At 36.1% G+C, this 23,606-nt stretch overlaps 2 protein-coding genes across 3 annotated transcripts; both read left to right on the forward strand.

Moving 5' to 3' along the window:
* Nucleotides 1-1,249: 1,249 nt before the first annotated feature.
* LOC133870166 (uncharacterized) lies at nucleotides 1,250-14,666 on the forward strand. 2 transcript variants are annotated; one of them, XM_062307226.1, is made up of 14 exons: nucleotides 1,258-1,520; nucleotides 2,348-2,474; nucleotides 2,629-2,872; nucleotides 4,540-4,581; nucleotides 5,397-5,468; nucleotides 5,600-5,735; nucleotides 5,891-6,048; nucleotides 6,740-6,824; nucleotides 7,337-7,539; nucleotides 7,694-7,855; nucleotides 10,324-10,473; nucleotides 11,950-12,210; nucleotides 13,056-13,334; nucleotides 14,369-14,666. In XM_062307226.1, exons 1-14 carry the CDS (start codon nucleotides 1,463-1,465, stop codon nucleotides 14,624-14,626), a joined length of 2,235 nt encoding a protein of 744 aa, XP_062163210.1. In that variant the 5' UTR covers nucleotides 1,258-1,462; the 3' UTR covers nucleotides 14,627-14,666. The 2 variants fall into 2 exon arrangements, with proteins under 2 accessions (XP_062163211.1, XP_062163210.1); XM_062307227.1 differs by lacking the exon at nucleotides 11,950-12,210 and having other exon boundaries at nucleotides 1,250-1,520.
* Nucleotides 14,667-19,729: 5,063 nt separating this feature from the next.
* LOC133871250 (pentatricopeptide repeat-containing protein At3g22470, mitochondrial-like) lies at nucleotides 19,730-23,278 on the forward strand. Its single transcript, XM_062308649.1, has 2 exons — nucleotides 19,730-22,064; nucleotides 23,114-23,278. Exon 1 carries the CDS (start codon nucleotides 19,906-19,908, stop codon nucleotides 21,973-21,975), a length of 2,070 nt encoding a protein of 689 aa, XP_062164633.1. The 5' UTR covers nucleotides 19,730-19,905; the 3' UTR covers nucleotides 21,976-22,064; nucleotides 23,114-23,278.
* The last annotated feature ends 328 nt before the right edge of the window (nucleotides 23,279-23,606 follow it).

A 23,606-nucleotide genomic window follows, 5' to 3' on the forward strand; every position in this document is an offset into this window, starting at 1 on the left:
CGGTTAGCAAAAATTACTATCCTCACATGCAGATGCGAATAGCGATTTTATGGCATGCGAATGCGGTTAATAACCAATTAACCGCATCTGTATACTATTTATATATAATATATTGTTTTTTAATATATATTATACATATTATAAATTCATCAAAACAACGTTGTTTTGGTGTTTAATACCAAAATGCCGTTGTTTTGAATTAGGTATAGTGGTATACGCTATGTTTACATTGTTTTAAGTTATTTTTCTTTACAATTCAATCATTCACTTCACATTTTACCGTGACTATAGGTGTAAAATTGGTTGTGGTTAGCGATTATTGCCTCTAATCGCCAATTGCAACTGCCTTATGCAGTTATTGAATTTTCGTAACTACAACTGCTCTGTCTTAGGCGGTTAATGGTTATTGAAACTCATAACCTCTTTTTAGAAATCTGCCATTTGGGCCTATTTTTGGTGTTTTGAAAATTCTCTTAGTCTCTCTTTTAGAGCTTATTTTGTATGATTTTTGGCATTTTTTTTTAAATAATTAGAAGACTTTAAAATGTAATAAAGCTCGAGAATATTATTATTGTTATTATTTTGATTAATAGATATCAATTTTATTAAATTCAAAATGAAAACCTTATATCAAACACATTAAAACAACGTTATTTGTATATTATTATTATTTATATATGGGTAGACGTTTAGGGATTATTTAACTGCCTTTGCCTATCCCTAAAAGTACTAACCGTCTGCCATAGTTGGTTAGGTTATTATGCGGTTAATACCTGCCCGCTTGTACACCCCTAACCATAACGCTGCTAGAGCCCAAAACCACAATCTTTTACTTGGAAAAAGTTCCTTAATGGCTTTTTCTAAAAAGAAAAAACTTGAAGCTTTTCATCGGGATTGAGAAGTGTAGACATATGACCAAAATGTGTAATTGTGTAGGGGCATGTTCAAGAAAAGTACCAGCTTTTGGAGTATCTCTAACTGTGTTCTTTTAGATAAATATCTGTGTTGAACAACTTGAATTATTCGTTGTTGGTCTTGTTGTGTAGCAGATGTCGTAGATGGTTTGGTTGGCTGTGTTGCTTTCTCGTATAATATTTCGGGCAAAAATGCAAAATTAATCTAAAATCAATAGATTTTCAAAACACAAAACAGTTTACAAAATTTTATCAAGGGAACCCATAACTTCCTTAAAAAAAAAAAAAGAATGATAAAAAAGCATCGTGCCAGGGAAGGCCAAGTCGGTCCCAGGCTCTACAGTTACAAGACACGTAGGTGCCCCTTAGAGGTGCCAAGTAGACCATACGTGGCAGTTTTCCCATTCCTCAAGCAAATACTCTCTCCGTCTCCTTTGCTACACTGTTACACACGAAAAACAGAGAGTATCGTTGTACGCTGAATTGGGGTCTCGCGCATTTTTACAAACACTCGCTGTGCAAAATCTCTCTCGCATGCTTTGTAGCCAATGAGAAATGTCTTTGCGAGTCTCAACAGTCGCCGCCATATCGCAGTGCTCTCCAGAGGTAACTCCTCTTCACCAACACTTAATCTCCCCTGCTATTTTCTTTGAATTTTATTTTAGCTTCTGTTTGGTTGATGAGAAAATGTAGGAATGTTTAAGCCGGAAGAACCGGTACCGTGAGAATTGAGATTCATGATTTTATTTCTCGGCAATGAAACGGAGGCTTACGTTAGGTTTATTTTTGTACTTGGCGATGTGATCCTCTCTTTATGTGTACGGACGGGCGTCGTTGTTTCAAATTAGTTTTTAGATGTGCTATTGTCAAATTAGTTATAATGTTGGTTATGATGTTGACTGAGACGGGGCTTGAAGCCCGAACCATTACTTCGGTAATTCTCGATGACTTAACTGCAAATGAAGTCCAACATCATGAGAAGGCTTTTTTTTACTAGCAGTGTTAGCTAGGCGCTTTTTGATCACTTTTCTATTCACTTACTAGGACATAATGTTTCACGGGGGCGGAGCCAGAATTTTCTTTATTTTTTATTTTTGGGTAGGGGGGTATAAATGAATATAAATTTAGAGCTGTGGGGGTCATGTTTTTATATGCATCTAATTTCTCTCTCTCTTTTTTTTTTTTTTTTGCGGGAGGGAGGTGCATAAGAATTTTAGAGAATTAGCCTCGTTAGGCAGAGATTGAGACTGAGAAAAAAAAATTTCTGTCCTGGAATATTTACATCTATGGGGTATGTGATCTGCATTTTCTTATTTAAATGAAAGAGATGTAATCCCTTTGTTGCCACGTCCTTTGTTGCCGTATAACTTCCTCTACTACCAGCATGGATCATGATGTGGGTGTTGCTGTTTTAACTTATGTTCTCCTTGCAGGTTTACGCTATGATGCTACCGTTGAGGCCATCTTGCAGAAATGCATGTCATTGGGATATCAAACAAATCTTAAAATTGTTAGAAGACAAGACAATTGGATTTCATTATACTTGTTGCACCGAAATTCGTAAGTGGATGGCTATCTTTGAAACTGTGAATTAATGTGAATACTTGAGAATTGTCTTGTGTGTCCAGCACTCCCTGAATGGTTCATTATTCTTCTTTAAAGTTTTTCTACCTTTCCATGATTATTGTACTTCAGCTTATAGATATTGCTGCAGATTTTCTACAGGCTTCACCAGCGTGCATGGTGAAAGCCCATCTGCAGAGTATGCAAAGCTGAGGAAGGAATCACTAGAAAGTGAATTTGGCCATGCTCTTGGAGCCTATGAGAAAAGTGTTTCCATTCTCCCCCGTTTTGGTCCATTTTTGGCTTTGTATAGAGCAGCAATTATTTCATTTCATGTGTTTCAGCTAAGCATTTGGCAGTTTTTTGTTCAAGACATAAAAAAACGTGCCATCAAGGTATGCGACATATTCTATTTTTCATCTTCTCCGCTGGCTTCTGCTGAGTTTAAAGCTTATGATGGAGTATGGTGCTTAGCTTATGATTTCTTCCTATAGTTTCATTCAGTTTGCAACTTTAATTGGATGCCATTCTATCCTTGCTATCCCCCCACGCCTCTCTCACAAATAAGTTCCTTTGCTAAATGAACTGATTTATTCTCTGCTGACATAGATTCAAAAATGTTGGACTGGCACTTGTAATCATCACAGATTCACAATGCATCAAAATGGCAGCTGCCAGCACTAAGCTGTTACAGTTGTTGCATTTTCTTTTTGTTGTTTTAAGCTGCTTGTTGGTTTCCAATGAGCTATCCATATTGTGGATAAATTACTCCTCGTCTAGAGTAACACCAATTTTTTGGGATTGTTGCTCTGGATATATTTCTATACCCTTGAGCCTAGGCACCATAGGTTCTGTGTTGGGAGTCTGGTTTCCAGTCATCTCTTTATGCTAAGACATGTCTTTATATGATTAGTGTAAAATGTTGGCCAGCAATATCAACCAATGACTTCTGTGATTGTTGGCTGTAGCCATAATGCTTTTACTTCCAGTTTGTGAGCAGAATTATGTCACAAATTTGTTGGGTTGCTTCACTTGTTCACTTTGATCACTTGATTATGCACATTCCCTAGGCACAAGCATCATCTATGGGTCTGTGTGGTGAAATGTTCAGATAGTGGATGGGTCTGGAGGTCACTGATTTGCTGAATGTGCATTCTTAATCGATGTTGGACCCAGTTAGTTGCTCTCATTACTTTTTTTTAAAAAAAAAAGTTAGTTGCTGCTCTCATTGTTATAAGCTTTAATTTTCTTATGTTCAGGTCAGTGTCAGCTCTGGGTAGCAATATGATGGCAACGTTGATAACACACAACTGTCAGTAGGGTCACTGTGTTCTATCTAGGCATTGCATCCTCTGTTGTTTCTCATTAACTAGTTTTTTTTAATTGTTTTCTTCTTTTTTTTCACTCTCTAAAGATAAGGGTAATGTGTGTCAATTGCTTTCACATATTCGTGTATCTGCTGGTTTTGCTACAATATATATGCCTCTTGCCCTTACTTATCAAAAAAATATATATGCCTCTTGCCCTTACATATCAGTGAATCTGGTGGTAAGGGATTTTTCTCTGCTTTTATGAAGCTGCTTGGGCTTTGTAGGAAGCCAAGGGTTACTTCTCAGAAGCAGTTGCAGCTGCTCATATTAATTAAATTTTAATAAAATCCAGCCCTACCAAAGTGGCCCTTACACTCGTTGCCTATATATTAATGATGTTGTTTTCTTAGGTTGTATGTTTGGGGTCAGCAATCTAAGTCTTCAACTATTTATATGTCCCATAGTTAACTATACCTTAATGTCTTCCTTGAAGTAGAATTTGGGCTTCTCCATATGATAAGTTTCCATAATATCATGTTGTGACTATATATTGCTGCCAATAAGCATGCACCATGTTACCAATAGAATATCTAGTCAAACTTCGGGAAACTGCAGGCTATGATTTAAATTGTAGGTTGTTTGGCACATGAATTTTTTTGAAGCTATTACATGTTTTTATTTCTTTGGTGGAGAAACATATGAACACTTGTAACAGACTGAAATTGACATTAACTTTTTACAATTTATTGCAGTTCCGTGAAACTCTAATCCATTTGGGGCCATTCTACATTAAGGCAAGTCACTTATATTGTTGAGAAATTTTGTTGTCTTTCCCTTTTTAACAGTCTTTAAGATTCTTCATGTATTCCTTTCCTTTTTTTCTTTTCTTTTTTCTTTCTTCTTCTTCTTCTTCTTCTTCCTTTTTTTTTTTTTTTTTTTTCATTTTGTTGTTTGGTTGGAACTAGATACATTAACATTTCAAAGTTGTGTGTCTGAGTAGGCTGTATATGTACATCATGTTTGTTCCCAGTACATCAACCTTTCAACATATATTTAACATATTACTTTCATACTTAAGGTTAATATGCATCAATTAATGCCAAGGAGTAAGGATTTGATTCTACCAATGGTTGAAGATGAAGGAAGAGTGGGAGGAAAAGGAAGAACTTGATGATGGTGCTACAAGTAATATACATGAAGCACATAGGTGTACTTTGGCTCTTTGATTTTTTGGGAAAGAAACAAAGATGTATTCAAAAAAGAAATGTGCAATGAATAGGTTTCTTTGTGGCAGATTGTAGTGAAGGTTGCTAGCTGGTAAATCCTCTTGGTAATTCTACCATGACTTGGGAGAAAATCCTGCCTTTAAGAACTGTTGCTGCTTTGGTTGGAAAAGAGGGGGAAGACAGTTGTTTTTATTTTGATACACATCATACAAAAATGTGCCATTGCAAAGGTTTCTTTATCCATCTTCTATGTGTGATGAATGTTGTACAATGAGTGGGATTAGGATTAGTCATCTAGATTATAATTTTAAATCATTAAATAACTCTCAAATTGCTGTATGGTGAAATTTATGCATCTGACCTAGTATTATTTCTATTTGCAGCTTGGGCAGGCTCTGAGCACGAGGCCAGATATACTGCCAACTATATATTGCCAAGAGCTTGCTAAGTTACAGGTTTACTAGATTTCTTTCTCCCATTTGCCTCTTCATCAATAAATTATGTAACCAAATACCATGAGTATAGATCTACTGTGTCAATTTATGTCCTCATTCTCATGATTGAAGCATTACCATTTGTTTTATAGGATCAAATACCTCCATTTCCAACTCATCTTGCAATTAAATCTATTGAAACTCAGTTGGGTGTTCCTATTTCACAAATTTTTGCTGATATCAGCCCAGAGCCTATTGCAGCGGCATCGTTAGGGCAGGTTTATAAAGGTTAGAGAATCTTTAATGAATATGGAAGAATAGATGCAATCTATCCTGGTAGTACTGATATATCTCATCTATACTATATGGATGTCTTGAGAAGATCTGTTTGTTTGGAGAAAACTCAAGCTAAATGTTCTGTTTTGTTGCTTCAAGTCTTGCAGCTCACCTGCATTCTGGAGAGCTGGTAGCTGTTAAGGTACAGAGGCCAGGTATGAGACTTTCACTGACCCTTGATGCGGAATTATTCCATATGATTGGAGGTCAATTGAAGCGCTTTGCTAAGGCACGCAAAGACCTATTGGTAGCAGTAAATGAAATGGTGAGCCTTCTATACCTTTACTGTGTAGATTTTCTGCCTCATCTGTTAATTATTTCTAATATGAAGCTGCGCCACAATTATGATTTTCCAAAAGATCGTTTACTGATTATGGATACAAAATCTGCCACTTAAATAATTGAAATGGACCAATCTTGAAATTCTATTTCTACACAAAATGCAACAGCCGACAACCCTACTACTGGCATGCGGATTCAGGAAATAACCACTCCCAGAGTTTCAGTTCTCAATATCTAACTACCACACCTGGTTATGGGATAACTACTTTCAAACTCCCTCTCTCCACAACTCTCATGAGCACACGAGTTTATCTTTGACTTTGTTATGGATAAGCATCATCGTTGCATCTTTTATCTTGTATTTCCCATCCTTTTTAATTTATTTATTTATTTTAATTCATTGTATTATTAATCCCACCCCTTTTTGATTTTTTTATTCATTCTATCATTAATTCATCTTGTCGCCTGAGCTCAACTTCTAGTGTGTGTCAATGATTGACATCATATATATATATATCAGCTTTTATGTATGCTCATTTTTTCCTTAAAGTGCTGTTACTTTCCTTTATTTTTACTCTGTTATGTATATAGCATCTTTGCTGTTATGATCTTCTGAATAAGATTTGTCAATGTACATTGTTATGGATATCTTCAGGCTTTTCTTTAATGAACAGGTCAGGCACATGTTTGATGAGATTGATTATGTCCGAGAGGGTAAAAATGCTGAGCGTTTTGCTTCTCTCTATGGTTGCCATCCATGTAAGTTTTTCCTTCACTTCTAACTATTGCAGCATATTTATTAGTTATTGAGGTCATAAAACAGTGCAGTTTATGTGTGAATATCGTTATCTTTATGTCATGCTTAAACCAATTATATTGAAGTGCAAATTTGTTTGTCAGTATGATGTTTGAGGATGCTTAATATCCTATTCTTTATTTATTTTTTATTTTTTAATGACCGTACGGTCAAGTTGAAAATATAGTTCTGAATGTTGTCAATGGCAAAAGATTGCATCATCAGTCTTTAGCTTAGTCATAACAGCTGGTACAGTTGTACCATCCACTTTTCATAGAAATGTGTTATGGATGCAGGCAGAGTCAGATGGCATCTTTCTCACATACGAGATTATTTATTTAGGATATCAGTTCCCTTCCCACAATATGTGTGTGAGCGCGCATGCGTGGGTATCAAAAGTTGCATGTGATGCTGTTGGTTTGATTAAGTTCATGCATAATTTGTTTTAAGCACAGAAATCTGATGGGTGAAACAGGTGATAATCAAATTGGCCGTCAACAAGCTACTGCTAAGAAAACTGTGAAATATAAAAAAGCAAACTGTGTTAAAGTTCCAAAAATATATTGGGACCTTACGCGGACTGCTGTGCTTACCATGGAATGGGTTGATGGAATTAAGCTCACAGATGAAATTAGCCTGAAGAAGGCCTGTTTAAATAGACGGGAACTGATTGACCAGGTATTGGGCAGAAATTGCTACTTATGTTTGTGCATTGGCAGTTCATAATAATTTATTTTTCTGTGTGTCACATATACAATCTCTAATCAAATACATTACATGTAATCTTGTGTTGAGTTCCAAATTTATCTTCCTCTTTCATTTGTCTTCGTAGGGATTGTACTGCTCTTTGAGGCAATTGCTTGAGGTGGGATTTTTCCATGCTGATCCACATCCAGGAAACCTTGTTGCTACTCACAATGGCACTCTTGCATATTTTGATTTTGGAATGATGGGGGATATTCCTCGCCACTATGGAGTAGGACTTGTTCAAATGGTAAGAACTATTTACATGGTATTTACTGAGGGAAAGGCTCAATTTGAGTGTTGATTCATGATAGAACTTTCAAACAACCTTCTGTGACATTTTTCTAGTGTTAAAAATATGTGAATGCTCTGTGATATTTTTTTCACAATTATCTGTTGATCAGATATAAAGAACAGTGCCAGATGTTATTTTTAGGAAGATCAATGTGTGGATTATGTGTGGGTTACAGTTCACATTCAAGAAGTTCTCTACAATCACTTGATTCATGGCTATTATGATTTTTTTTTCTTGCTTTTGAAATGACACATTTATCACAAGAAAATGAAAATATTGTAATTTGGCATGGTTGTCTGTTGATAGTTGAAGTGAAACTCTGTTTAATATCGTTTGCAGTGTTTCCAGAGAAGAATGTATTACATGGTGATTGTTACTTGAGCTTGTAAATTTCATTGATTCAACCAATTTATTTTTTATTTTTTTGAAGATTGTGATGTTTTATAAACTAGGATGGATTTAGTGGAATAGTATGTACTGGTGAAAAAACGTTGAATATACTTGTACATCAGGAGTCACAAATATTCACTGATTTGGTCGTTTATCTGCTAATGTGGCCTGAAATATTCTATGAGACTCAAAACTAATGCGACATATCTAAGGATTGTTCGGTAACGTGTTTAGAAAGTCTTTTTTCCTTTCATTCTATTGATGAGGTTGAGGTTAGGTGGTTGGAGAGAGAGTTTGAGGAAAGGGAAGCGTGGGAGGTTGTGAAAGCAATGAATGGTGGCAAGGCACTAGGCCTTGATAGTTACTCTATGGCGTTCTTCCAAGTTTGTTGGGTTCTGAAAGAGGACACCATGAAGGTCTTTTAATGAATTCCATGCTAGTGGCAAGTTTGAGAGAAGCCTTAATGCTATGTTCTTCGTCCTCATTCCGAAGATTCCCGGGGTTGTCGATCCCAAGGATTTTCGCCCGATCAGTATGGTGGGTAGCATTTCTAAGATTGTTGCTAAGATTCTAGCGAACAAGCTTAAGACGGTGTTGGAGAAGATCATCTCTAAGTCACAAAATGCATTCAGCTGAGGTAGGCAAATTTTAGATCATATTCTTATTGCCAATGAATACTTTGATAGCAGATTGAGATATGGAGAACTGGGGGTTATTGTAAAATGGACTTAGAAAAAGCTTATGATCATATTAATTGGGATTTTCTGTTGTACATGCTGAGAAGATGCTGGTTTGGGTGGAAGTGGTGCTCATTGATACCTCATTGTATTTTCTCAATGCGGTTTTTGGTTTTGGTGAACGACTCCTCCACAGGCTTCTTTAGTAGCTCTTGTGGCTTGAGGCAAGGGGACCCTCTGTCGCCTTTGCTGTTTGTTCTAGTGATAAAGGGTAGGATAATTTCAGCTGCTGTAAGTGGAGGATTGTTGTCTGTCTTCCCTGTGGGGACATGGGTTGATATCTCATCTTTTGTTCTTTGATGACGCCTTGCTTTTCTGTGGGGCCAACCCAAATCATCTTCATGTTTTATAGAGCTTGTTCTTATTATTAATTAATTTGTGTTGAGTTTGAACACTAACTTTTGCTCTCTTACCTGAGTGATCTGCAGTCTAGTTATATTTAGAGCATTTCATTTACTGCTTTTGTATGTTTTATTTTGGAGGAAATTTGAGAAATAATGAACCAGGCTGTAGGATTGTGGTTCAAAACTGCCAAAAGATCACAACAAACACGTTTCTCTAGTAGCTTATGCATTTATGCACTTTGAAGATAGCATTCAATTTATCATTTTCCAGTTGAATGCAGCAACATATTTTTTTGCCCTCTTTCCAGCATGAAAAAGTACCTCGTCACATTCTTAACTTCTAATGAAGCAAATTGTAAAAGTTGCCCACCACAAAACCATCATCTCTGGCTCTTTTTACATGTACCAAACAAATGTGTTGCAGGTTAAATTTTAAACCAGATAGCATTCGAGTGTCTACACACTATTTATACCTTTATTATTATTATAACAATCTTTTGTTTTTTGGCCCATTGTTCTAATTTTTACCCTTGTTCTTGTTTCTTCTTAACTTAAATATGAGTTTTGCTCCGGTCATGGTAAGTGCTCCATAGTTGGTGCGCTCGACATATTTGATGTTGTAAGAAGTTCATAGGTTCAGGTTACTTTTATTTCATTATCTCATCAGTATTTGAAGATGGGTCCTTACATCTTTGCATTTTTGTTTATTATTCCAATTTATATTTGAAATGCTTTAGTGATGTCAACCTGTCTATCATATAATTCGACTTTTTATTCTTCTTGTTTTCTCAAAGTTAGGTCATTTAATAGTGTTTCGTCTCGATGCATCTTGAGCATTTTTTAATTATGCTCTCTTGTTTCATGCTTTCTCCTCCTCGGCCTTCATCTATTCAAAAGTTGCTGGAATTCACCTTAGATTGTGTATCTGTTGATGAATTTTTGTTTCTTTCAGCTTGTGCACTTTGTTAATCGAGACTCTCTGGGTTTGGCAAATGACTTTCTTTCGTTGGGATTTATTCCTGAAGGGGTTGATAGACAGTTAGTTTCAGATGCACTGCAAGCATCCTTTGGTGATGGAACCAGACAATCTCAAGATTTCCAGGTTTGTGCTTATATACCTTTCCATCTAAACTTTGTTGCAGCTGTATAATCTCGATAATTTTTTTGTAGAGTATGGGGTTAACACAGGCATTATTATTAGCACAACAAAGTTATTAGTCTATGTATGTTTAGATATAATTAGGCATGTCACAGATTTGATTGTAGAATCTTTTGTTTGGTTATGATTTATGCAATGAAAATTCGGAGCACCTATGTCATGATGGGAGAAGCTTTAACTATGTCCTACCTGCATCAGAAAAGGTGCGGAAGTTTGGCAACTAAATTGGAGAAAGTTCACTGCGGGTGCCACTTTTGCTATTTCCCATGTTCAAAGAACTTGAAAACTTGCAAATACCTTCATATTTTCGTTATGCTTTACAATTGTGAAGTCAACTTCAAAATAGTAGTATAGCTTCTGTTGTGTGTGGGAGTTGGAAGACGAAGCTTTGTCTGGTTTGAGAGATTACCATTGGGTGTATTGGGGCTTTGGGCTTTGTTGGAGTTTGTGATAGTGTTTGCAATCCAAATCACTGATAATGGATTTCTTGTGGACATATTCGATTGACAGAATCATATTGAAGTTTATGCCTTGTGATGATAAATTTTGTGTTCTTTTTTTTACAACACACTTATCTACTTCCACCTTGTTTCAATTCGGGAACAGAAATTTTCCAATGAGATTCGTGAAAGTAAAAATCATTAGAAATTTTGAAAAATTATGTTGTCTTTCTCTGTACCTTGGTTTATGGTCTTAATTGTACTATCTAAATATTGGTTCAGATAAAAAGATATAGTGAGCTGAAGTGCTCCAAAAATAAGTATTATGATATATGCGAATGATGTTGCATTACCAGCTTCTTTAAATGATCTATATTTCTTTTCTGATAGATATGCTACTGGATCATCTTCCATTTTTCTTCACTGTATTCCCATTCCCATGGGTCTTCCTCTTACAGGATTTTTTTTTGGTAGCAACCTTGTGGCTTGAATTTTTTTCTTTTTGTAGCCATTGTCAAATATCTCGTATTTTATTTTTTCATTTACCTGGAGAGAAAATTGACAGGTAGAGAGACTGTCTAACCTCAGATGCTTCTCTTAAAACATAGTTACCATGTTATCTTTTAAAAACTCGAGTTTTAGATAAGGTTGGTATCTTCATGTGACTATCCACTTGTGTTATAATTCTATGGTGTATCCTGCATTATGTTTCTTATTTTCAACCACTAGGGCAGCATCAGAGCATCAGACATGCTGTAAACATCAATCTGTTTAGATTACATGTCTAATGATGTTCTATCAGCTGTAACATCGATGTTGTGATGTCTCTACAACCAAAATATGGGCACGATGGCCCACTGGGTATATGATGGTCGCATGTTCTTAATTTCTTCTTCTCTTCTTATCAGAAGCTCCTCGAGTGTGTTTGTGGTAATAAAAGCACAGAAATTTACTAATTTATCTTTGCCTTGGATTTCAGGGGGTAATGAACCAGCTATATGATGTTATGTATGAATTTAACTTCTCTCTACCCCCTGACTATGCCCTGGTGATAAGAGCTCTAGGATCACTAGAAGGCACAGCAAAGGCTCTGGATCCTGATTTCAAAGTCATTGAGAGTGCATATCCTTTTGTTATTGGGAGACTTCTAGAAGACCCAAATCCTGATATGAGAAAAATTTTGAGGGAATTACTCATCCGTAATAATGGATCCATTAGATGGAATCGACTAGAGCGGCTGGTAGGCTGTCTCTTCTCTTTTTATCTATTGTCCAATGTAGCGTATATGCTTAATATATAAATTGAATGAAACAGTGCGTGCTATTTTAAACGAGAATATCCTTTGTTAATGTTAAGTTTTTGTCATAATTGATTCATGGCTCATCCAATTTAAATGAATGTGCTCTGTTCATCCAGCACCTCTGTTACCTGTCATTTATCTTTAGTACCTGTCATTGATCTTTAGTACCGATATCTAATAACCATAGAAATTGGAAAATTTTCAAGTGGATTAGTTGATGACTGGTTGCATTATTATTATTATTAGTTGGTTTTCACGTTGTTTATTGACTTGAAGTCTTCTGTATGCATGCACATCATATCAAATCTGTGTCCAAGCTATTGGTAGACTAAACTTCGATTGCAAATTTCTAAAAACCTCAGACATCACTGGAGATACAGAATCTATATGACCACAACCAATAGATGATCCTAAATCATAAAAAATATTCTAGCATTAGCTAATCGAAAAATTATTAGATCATTCTTGCATTTTTTTTTTTGGTTCAAGTGGAACTCATGATAAATTGGGCCTTCGTCATTTATTTGTGACTACAACCATTATCTGTAGTACATGTGATGCTTATTATGGTCTGGCTGTCCAATTTCATTGTTGATAAGCATAACGGTGACTCGTGATGTGGTGTCAACATTATGAATATGAAATGCAAATGGAAGATTGACAAGAAGATTATATGTAACTTAACCTTTTGTTATCTCTTTGAATATTTTGTTTCTGCTATGAATTTCCATTAATTTGGTGTTGCTACTTTGAATTATATTAAAAAGGTGTCTGTCTATTTTCAGATTGCAGCAATATCTGAACAGGCTTCCAAGTCGAGTGGAGAACCCCCTAATTCTGAGCAAAATTCTTCAAATCCTCTGGGATGGAAATCATTTGACATGCGTGCTGTCGTTAATGCCACTGAAGATATTCTGCAATTCATTTTATCTGAAAAGGGTGTACGGGTCCGTGTTTTCCTTCTTCGGGATATAATTGGAGCAGCTGATGTTTTTATGCGGGATGAAGTTGTTGGTTGCAGTCCTAGTGAGAAGCTTGAAGCAATAGAGACATCAGAATTCGAGGTTTGTCTAAATTCATCTTGTTTGTTTATCTCACAGTTGTCTGATGAATGCTTGAACACTTTTTCTTGAAGTAGCTTCCTTAACTTGAATATAGTCAGGTAAATTCTAAAGGACATAGCTAGGTACAGCTCATGTTTCTAAGATTCACAAGCTTTCTTTCATTGTTCTAATCTATACCCGGCTTTTGATGGAGAGTATATTGATGTAAATCTTGAATTACTTCAAATGCTTTCTCAGTGCCATGATTTTTTGTTTGCCCTTATACCTTAAACCTTAAAAGGGGGTGCAGAATAAGCTAGTTGTGATATTTTGTTGGCCATTGCAGCGAAGTTTCCTCCGTAAGCCATTGTCATGTGCGTCTTACTTGTGATGCTTATTTAATAATCGTTTGAGTCATGAGACTCCGTTGTCTTCCTGCTCAATTGATCATATGGGGATATAACAGCACAAGTGATACTTTTTACAATTATTTTCATTTATTGAAAACCCTTCATGGATATCATATGTAACTTGTATGATGATTTGAAAAATTAGGAAGTAATGGATTTGTTTCTGTTTCCCATAGTAATTACTAGGAAGGAAAACCATTTTTTTTATTCTAATTTGAGTAATGATATTCTTCACATTCATTTATCACACCTATTTTACGCAAGATAATGTGGCGTGTTTTAAGTGGCTGGCATATTTTGATATGAGTAATGCTACTCTTCACACCCGTTTATCACACCTATTTCACACGGGCTAACGTGACATGTTTTAAGTGGCTTCTCATGTCGGCCACTTAAAAAAAAAAGTATTAGCCACTTAAAATACACTACGCCAGCCGATGTGAAATGAGTGTGAAAAATAACATCACTCTTCTGATAGTTGTACTTGATACAACCATCTGAAAATCAGAAAAGGCAATATAGATCATATTTCGTTTGACTTGTTTCAAAACATGTATTTTATTCCAATGTTAAATTTTCCTTGTGTTTCTCGTTTTAAAGTTTAAGAGAAATGGGATATTGATACTTTATTTTTGTATTTTGCAGGAAAATTCTGTGCCCATAAGGATTTTTAATGGTTTTCGATATCTCAGTGAAGCAGTAAAGTTAGCCCCAGAGGTGTGGACAGCAATGCTTATACGCATGGCCGCGAAGCCAGAGGTCCATAAATTTACTTTTGATATCATTTCTGCCTTAGTCATGCATTTTAGCCACAAATTTCCAGAAACTTCGTGGGTTTGTATTTCTAGATTTCTACACAAGTTGGTTAAAAACTGGAGCCCTGATGATCTAAGACATCAGTAATCCCATTTTAACAAATGAAATTGAGCCATTTGTGTTTGTTTCCTTACAATGTTAATATCCATGGTACTCTCGGGGATGTATATATTCAAATGAGGCCTCGCTTGACAACGCTTTTTGGATGGTATTTTTTGTTTGAAAAAGTTTTTAATGTGATATAAAGGTGATAGTAGTTTTGAGTGTTTTGTAGTTGGAATTGTTTTTATAATTTTTTTTTTTGCTAAAAAGCAAAAAGTTTTTTTGAAAGGCGTTGTCAAACGAGACAGCAGGTTTAGACTGAAATGAAGAAAGCAAAAAGCACTGGCTTTGGAACAGAGCTAAAAAGGATTATTTTTTTTATTTTTTTTTTTAAGGACAGAAGATGGCGGGGATGGTTAATGGTTTACTGGTTGTTGGATTGCAAAGGAAAACAAACTCCTCATAGTATGACAGGAAATTCAGGAAATCTCTATTTCAGCAGGACAATGAAAATAACCCTATCCTAGCTGTTTTAGAGCCGTAAAAATGATTTTATTCAATGTTTGTTCAATTATAGGCTTTAATAGTTTATGTTATGTCTAGTATCAAAATAAACAATTTTTGTTGCTAATCATGGATATTATTATGGTTGTTAATGCTTGTGGTCTTGTTGGGTTTAAGAAAGGCGAGTAAAACTAACCGGTTCTTCGGCCGAGTTTGGCAATGAGTATAAATGATTTGAGTGAAGAAAGGCTTTTTAGATGGGACAAGATCTTCTCCATTTCACTTGAAATGTGGAGAGATTATTTTATGATTCATATTAGATTTCACAGCATTTAAAAAGTATATATGTTGCCTAAGTTGCCACTAGAGAGGAAAATGGTGTATTTGACATTAATGTTATTTCATTCCTCAGAGCATTTACAATGGATTTATCTAAATTTCTATCTAAAATCGCTATAATAAATTACCTCTTTCTATTTCAGCTAATGGCTTTTCAAATGCATTTACTATCCAATTATCTATTATTTCTTTTTATAATTTAAATATTCTTTTTTTATTTCTTAACCCAAACATCAAGGATATGGAGTAAGGAGGGCTATATGAGCATCAAACTCGACATGAGCAAGGCTTATGATCGTGTGGAATTGCCTTTTCTGGAGGCGGCTATACTTAAATTGGGGTTTGCTGAAAAATGGGCGAGTTGGGTGATGACATGTATGGTTTGCTGAAAAATGGGCAAGTTGGGTGATGGCATGTATTTAGACTGTTTCTTACTTTGTGATAGTCAATGGAAATTCAGTAGGGCAAATTCAGCCTTCAAGGGGAATTAGACAGGGTGACCCTATTTCTCTTTACTTTTTCATTCTTTGTGTTGAAGTCCTTAGTGCCCTTCTTTTCAAGGCCGAAACAAAGGGTGTCATAACCGGAGTCCCTACCTCCTTACGGGACCCTAGGTTAAGTCACATTTTTTTTGCTGATGACAATGTGCTCTTTTGTAAATCTAATGTTGTGGAATGGAGGCGAATCCTTCGCATTTTGGGAAATTATGAGAAGGGGTCCGGGTAGCAACTAAACATGGCCAAGACTTCTGTTTTTTTTTTAGCAGGAATACTAGCCAAGGGAGAAGGCAAGAAATTTTGGAACTTTCGGGATTATCGGAGGCCCACAGAATCAATACATACTTGGGGCTGCCCACTTTTGTAGGCAAATCCAGGACACTGGCCTTCAAGAACATAATTGATCAAGTAACCAAAAGGCTTGACAATTGGAAGATTTAATTTTTATCTCAGACCAGGAATGAGGTGTTATTGAAAGCAGTGGTGCAAGCTATTCCCACTCACAACATGGGGGTGTTTCAATTGCCCATAGCCTTGTGCAAGGAGTTGAACCAGTTGATGCAACACTTTTGGTGGAGTCACATGTCAAAAAAACTCAAAGATACACTGGATGAGTTGGTCAAAAATGGAAAAATCCAAAACAAGGGGAGGCTTTCAGCCCATTTGGGCATAGAGCTGCAAGAAGCAGAAGGGGGCAATGTTCTAATACAGGAAGGGAGTTAGACTTTTGGAAGGTTCTTTGGGCTTTAGGGGTACCTAATGTGGCAAAGCGTTTTATTTGGACGGCTTGTAACTAGGCTTGGTAATTCTAGTTGGCGGGTCGAGTTCGTGTTAACCCCTCAGGTTGGCGGGTTGGAGTACGACCTGATTAATAATCGGGTTGAGACAGGGTTGGTGTGTCAACCCGATTGTAATTTTTTTTTAAAAAAATAATAATAATAATAATTTTTTTTTAAAAAAAAAAAAATGCCATAAACGGGTCATAATTGGATTGACAGGTCATAAACGGGTCGTAAATGTGTCATTAACATGTTGGCATGTCGTAAACGGGTTGGTGGGTCAGGGGAATTTTTTTAATCGGGTCGCAATCGTGTTAGCGGGTCAACTCGCAAGTTGACCCGCCAGACACGATTCTAATCGGATCATAATCTGGTTGACTTAATTATGACTCAAACTCAACTAGCCCAAACCTAAACCCTGTATTTTCGTGTCGTGTTCGTGTCAAGTTCTCGGGTTGTGTCAAAAATTGCCAACTCTACTTGTAACGAAGTATTATCCATCAAATTGAATCTTTTTCGTAGGAAGGTCATTGAGATGAAAACTTATCCTTGCTGTGATGGTGAAGAAAAGGATGCCTTTCACGCACTATGGCTGTGCCCAGCAGCCAAAGATGTTTGGGGGAGCTCATCATCTTGTTTCTAGAAGTATTGTTTTGCAAGTCCAAACTTCCGTGGCCTATTTGCTTACTGTATGGAGCGTTGCACAAAGGATGAGTTTGAGCTCATGGTATCCATTGCAAGACGAATTTGGTTACGCAGGAATGCTTGGGTGTTTGAGCAGCGTTTTGATCATCCCAATGCAGTTTTCAGCGAAGCTACAAAGTCATTGTTGGAATTTAAAAGATGTAATCTGAAAGAACAAGATACAATCCTGCCAGTAGGGAGGAATGAGGCACTCAATAGTCAACAGACATGCTGGATACTTCCTCCGGATGGTGTGATCAAGGTGAATTGTGATGCATCTATGAATGTGGCCAAGGATTGGGTAGGTCTGGGAATTATAGCACGAGACAACAAAAGTTTATGTATGGGAGCGAAGAGTATAACGCAACAGGTAGAGACGGACCCAAAAACGGCAGAGATAATGGCAACTTTGCAGGCTATGCATTTCAGCAAAGAGGCAGGTTTTTGGAAAGTTATTTTTGAAGGGGATGCAGTTCAAGTGGTCAAGGAAATAAAGTCGAATCCCCCGTTTTTATCTAAAATAGGCCATTTCATTGAGAGTATTCATCAAGAGATGCAACATTTTCGTTCAGTAAGCTTCCAAGCTATCCCACGTGCATGTAATATGGCTGCCCATACTCTAGCTAAGGAGGCCTCTTATACCTATGTTGGTTGGAAGATACTCCTTTGAGTGTTAATAACATTGTTTTTAGGGAACAACCATGTCCCTAAGATCATCTTTTGTTAGGATCAAGATTGTGTTTTTTTTTTCAGAGTTGCAATAATAGAAGATATTAGTTCAAAAAAAAAAAAAAAGGAGAGAAATAATAAAGAAATAGAGGGTGGGAGAGAGAAGCATAAAATACTTATGCATTGATGTACAATGCTTCTCTACATTTGGAAAAATACTTAGTTCAAATGCATAGAGAATCAAATGTATATGTTTTTTAAGCTTTTGATTAACCATTTTACATATTACTCTAAAATGCATAAGCTACTTCGAGTGTACTAAGCATCAATGATGTGGTAGTGGTCTTCATAATTTTATTTGAAAAAAAAAAGGGAGGAAAGTCCCCAGGCTTAAAAGAAATAAAAGAACCTAAGAGCATAGTCAAATCCCTCGTAATAGTCAAATTTGACTATTTTTAACCTTTGTTCCTCTCCTGCAGAATAGTCTAGTTATAATTTTTGCTTCTAGAATGAACGTACAGTAAATAGGCTGAAGAGTCTATTTATTGTTGACATTAGAAATGTTTTTTTTTTTTTTTTTTTATTTTCTACTCTCTCTCTCTTCTTCACCCAAACAAAACCAGGCCTTCCACCTCTCTCTCTCTCTCTCTCTCTTTCTCTCTCTCTCTCTCTCTCCACCACATCTTCACCCAAAATGTGCGCTTATGAAGAAAATGTTTGTGAGAAGGGATTTGAAGGCTTCTATAAGAGATTTGAAGAAAATGTTTTGTTTTGTTTGAGAAGGGATTCGAATCCGTTGAGGATACATGTTGTAGCGGATTGAATGCCATTTTATTAGAAGAGAAATGCTATTTTGCATTTTGCAGTCCTTCTCTCAACATACTCCGGTGATGTGACATGCTTAATATGATTTTATATATATATTTTTTTTAAAAAAATAATATTAATACAAGGGTGGATTGAGCATGCCACGGTAACGAAGTATTCTGAAAGAAGGATCGTATAATGTAAAATAACATTTCTCTAATTAGTATGTAATGAATTTATTAGAATTTAAATCTCCATTTTGCAAATTTATTTCGCTTTACGAAAAAAAATTCGCACTTTTTTAAGAGTAATTCTAGAAGTCACTCGTGTTCATCTAAAGATAATGTGACTTTTAAAATCACTATTTAATCAAAACTCAATAGTGATCAATCACAAACTCAATAGTATTTTGAAAAGCCACATCAGTTTTGGAGGGACACAAAAATAATAAAAGAGTGACTTTAACGAGTAATTTTAGAAGGAAGATTTTTTTTATTTTTTGTCCTTCAAAAAGTGACGTGAATTTAATTTTAAAATTATTATTATATTTGGAATGACAGTCATTTCAATAACTCGTGTATAAGACTATGAGTAACGTAAACGGCGTCGTATAATCCGGAACTCCCATACATAAGAACGTTTCGGCAGATTGTTGAGCCAACGAAATACCCCGAAAACAAACTTCGCCTTCAAATTTTTTCTCGGGTTGGTTACCATAGCCCAGGCTCTCTCTCTCTCTCTCTCTCTCTCTCTCTCTCTCTCTCTCTGTGCAAAACCTTTAGTGGCTGCAGAGTCCCGGAGCTCGGGGCTCGGAGTTTCCCGTTCGCGACTCAGGTCCTGTTTTGTTCCGCTCTCTTCCGGTAAAAAGCTTGACCCTGACCCGATTTTCTATGTGTTTTGTGGTTCTTTCAGCTATCTCTGTTCTTTCTTCTTCTTTCAGTGTTTTTGGTAGACTCAGTGTTTGTTTGATTTTTCCTTTACTGCTTATTTCTCTTGAAGTCGCTACATAAGATCTGCTTCTGCTTTTCTTCCGCTACATCAGGAAATGTGTACGACTGCTAAGTGTAGAAACTCTCTTGCTTTCTTGTTCAATCATTTTCTTAACGATCCTCATTATTATCATGTAAGGGTTTCGTTCCATGCTCAAAATTGCTATTATTATCGTAGTTTTAGTGCTACTTCTCCTAACACTACCAACAGCGTTAGAGATAATGTGGAAAGCCCCAATCAGTTCTTGAAATCTGTGAGAGATCAATGCATATCTGGAAGCTTAAGGAATCTTGGTGATGCCTTATGCCTGTTTGATAGAGTGCTTCATATGCACCCTTTGCCTTCCATTGTGGTTTTCAATCGACTGCTGAGTGCGATTGCAAGAATGAAGAATCACTCAACTGTGATTTCTCTGATTAAAGAAATGGAACTGTTAGGAATTGCTCCCGATGCCTGTACTCTAGGTGTTTTGATTAATTGCTTCTGCCATTTGAACCGGGTGGATGTCGGCTTCTCTATCTTAGCAAGAATTACGAAACTCGGTTTTCAACCGCACTATATAATTCTAAACACTCTTGTTGGGGGGCTATGTCTTCAGGGTAAAATTGCTGAAGCTTCAAAGTTCGTTAACGAAATGGAGAAGAACGGGTACAAACCTAATACAGTTACCTATGGCATTCTGATTAATTGCTTTTGCCATTTGAGTCAGGTGGATGTCGGCTTTTCTATTTTAGCAAGAATTTTGAAACTTGGTTTTCAACCGCACCATATAATTCTAAACACTCTTGTAGGGGGGCTATGTCTTCAGGGTAAAATTGATGAAGCTTCAAGATTCGTTAACGAAATGGAGAAGAATGGCTACAAACCTAATACAGTTACCTATGGAACGATAATAAACGGTTTATGTAAAACAGGTGAGACCAATGTGGCTATTGGGTTGCTTAGAAAGATGGAAGAAGGAAATCTTGAACTTAATGTAGTGATGTATAACACAATTATTGATAGTTTATGTAAGGACAGATTGGTAACTGAGGCTTCGAACTTTTTCTTGGAAATGACAATTAAAGGAATTCAGCCAGACCTTTTTACTTACAAATCTGTAATTCAGGGTCTATGCAATTCCAAACAGTGGAAGGAGGCAATTAAACTATTGAATGAGATGGTGGAAAGGAAAGTCATGCCAGATGTGCGCACATTCAACATATTGGTGGGCACACTTGGTAAAGAGGGAATGTTGACAAAAGCAAAAGAAGTTTTGGATGTGATGATTCGGAGGGGCTTAGAGCCTGATATAATCACTTATAATTCTTTGATTGACGGTTACTGTTTACAAAATAGAATGGATGAGGCTGTCAAAACATTTAATACGATGGTTGAGAAGGGTTGTTCACCTTCTATTGTTAATTATAACAAATTGATCAAGGGATATTGTAAAAATAGAAGAATTGACGAGGCAATGAATCTCTTCTGTGAAATGCTTGACAACGGAATAATTCCTGCTGTTGTCACTTACAACACTCTTATACTCGGTTTTTGCCTAGTTGGGAGACATAAGATTGCATTAGGGCTACTCCATGAGATGCAAGTTTGCGGCCAACATCCCGTTCTCAAAACTTATGCTGTTTTGTTAGATGGCTTGTGTAAGAATCTACACTTTCCAGAGGCAATGGCATTGTTTCAAGAGATGGAAGACAGAAAGTTAGACCTTAATATTGTGATTTATAGCATCTTGATTGATGGTATGTGTAATGTTGGGCAACTTACGACTGCAAAAGAACTCTTTAATACTCTTCCTACCAAAGGTTTGCAACCTAATGTTCAAACTTATACTATAATGATCAAAGGGCTTTGCAAAGAGGGACTACTAAATGAAGCCAAAGAATTATTTGAGAAAATGGACGAGAACAATTGTTCACCTGACCATGTCACATATAACACAGTGATCCAAGGCTTCTTGCAACATAATGAAACATCATGGGCAGTGAAATATCTCAAGATGATGGTTGACAAGGGTTTCTCGGCAGATGCGACCACGACAACAATTATAATGGACTTGTTGTCTTCTAATCAGCCAGATAAGACATTACAAGAATTTTTTTCAGAAGCCTATGTGAAAGCTTTCTAATTCTTCAACGTGCAGGACAAATTTCATCTTCTAACCCTTACTGAGTCAATCTGTAAGGAATAAAACTGTATTTGCTGCAAGTCATTAAGGTGATATTTCTTTCCATGTGTTTTGGGCTATTGTTGTGTATTGCTATTCCTATTTTGTTACCTTTTCTTACAATTATTTGTAAACTTGTGTTGTAATTAAACTTGTTCTCTTGAAGATTTATTCAAACATTTTAGTGCTGCAGAGTTATTGCAGAATATTGTTCATGTGAAGTTTGGGGCTCGTAATGGTTGTATGCTTGTTGGCCCCCCAAGTTAAACTTTTAAGTTTTTCATCAATTAATTAATTTGTCATTTATGTGACAATATGAGTATTATTATCAAACAAGTGTTTCACTGTTATGATATAGTTCAGTGAATACCTTACGCATATTTATGGCCTGAGTGTTGCTTTGTTCCATATGCCTTTTGAAATCATAAAGGGCATTGGACTGCGAAACCAACTTGCATTAGTGTCATTTGGTTAGCTTTTCAACATAAGACGTTGCTGATAATTATCTACATGCTTTTTCGTTCATTTAGCTCCATCAGTTGGGGACTATGGATCATAAAGCGGAGGTCATTAGTTCGAATATCCTCTTCTCCCATCCCTCGGGGTCAAAGAACTTTAAATAAAAAAACTAGGAGATAGGCAACTTAGTTTGCAATATTGTACAATAGTGATCTCTCAACTTAATAATGAAGAAATCTACTTTTTAAATGAATTAATTGGATGCTTATTGACCTAATTTGTTACGAGCGGTTGCACATTTATTTTAAAATTATAAATTAGCCGGTTCATATCAAATCTTATTTTGATTTAAAGATCAGTTTTCCAATTCCATCTCTTTAAAATATCGGTTTCTTTTGTTGATTACTTATTTTTGTTGTTTTTATTCATATTTGAGTCCTATCGTGTTGAACATGGTTATAGTTGTCCTATCATGGTGAACAAATTTTTCTGTCATGGTGAAGATGATTGTAATTGTCCTATCATGATGAACATGATTATAATAAGTTGCACATCTTTTTTCTTTGTTTATTACTTAATACTAAAAAATTCAATAGAAACATAGTTAGTTTTAATCAATATGAAATTTGGTTTTTACCAGGTCACTCTCTCATATGATGCAAGTTTTAAGTGTTGAAATGAGTTGGGGTGGAGCCACATCAACGTTAATCATGCCCTATAGACAAAGTTAGTCTATCTCACAGTTGAGTCGTCAAGGCTTGAACAATTTTTCTTGAAGTAGCTTCCTTTACTTTAATGTAGTCAGGTAATTCTAAAGGACACGGGTACAGCTCATGTTTCTAAGATTCACAAGCTTTCTGTGATTGTTCTAATCTATACCTGGCTTTGGATGGAGAGTGTATTGATGTAAATCTTGAATTAGTTTGATTACTTTCTCGGTGCCATGATTTTTTTATGATAGTGACTATATAGACCGTGACCTTGATACAGAGCTGGAGCTTCTAACTATGACGAAATGCACTAACTATGGTTAAGATGCCGGAAATAGACCGATTTTATTTCACCTGTGCCTCTTACTTGTGATGCTTATTGAATAGTCGTTTGAGGCTTCAGACTTCATGATCGATCTTCCA

Source organism: Alnus glutinosa, chromosome 6 (genome assembly GCF_958979055.1).
Source record: "Alnus glutinosa chromosome 6, dhAlnGlut1.1, whole genome shotgun sequence".
NCBI classification, from domain to species: Eukaryota; Viridiplantae; Streptophyta; class Magnoliopsida; order Fagales; family Betulaceae; genus Alnus; species Alnus glutinosa.

What these genes read in the sequence shown, in the direction of transcription:
- LOC133870166 (XM_062307226.1), top strand. Translation starts at nt 1,463, where the DNA reads ATGAGAAATGTCTTTGCGAGTCTCAACAGTCGCCGCCATATCGCAGTG. An exon ending in TGGGGCCATTCTACATTAAG is followed by an intron (nt 4,582 to 5,396) that starts GCAAGTCACTTA and finishes TTCTATTTGCAG; the next exon opens with CTTGGGCAGGCTCTGAGCAC. An exon ending in TAGAGACATCAGAATTCGAG is followed by an intron (nt 13,335 to 14,368) that starts GTTTGTCTAAAT and finishes TGTATTTTGCAG; the next exon opens with GAAAATTCTGTGCCCATAAG.
- LOC133871250 (XM_062308649.1), top strand. Translation starts at nt 19,906, where the DNA reads ATGTGTACGACTGCTAAGTGTAGAAACTCTCTTGCTTTCTTGTTCAAT.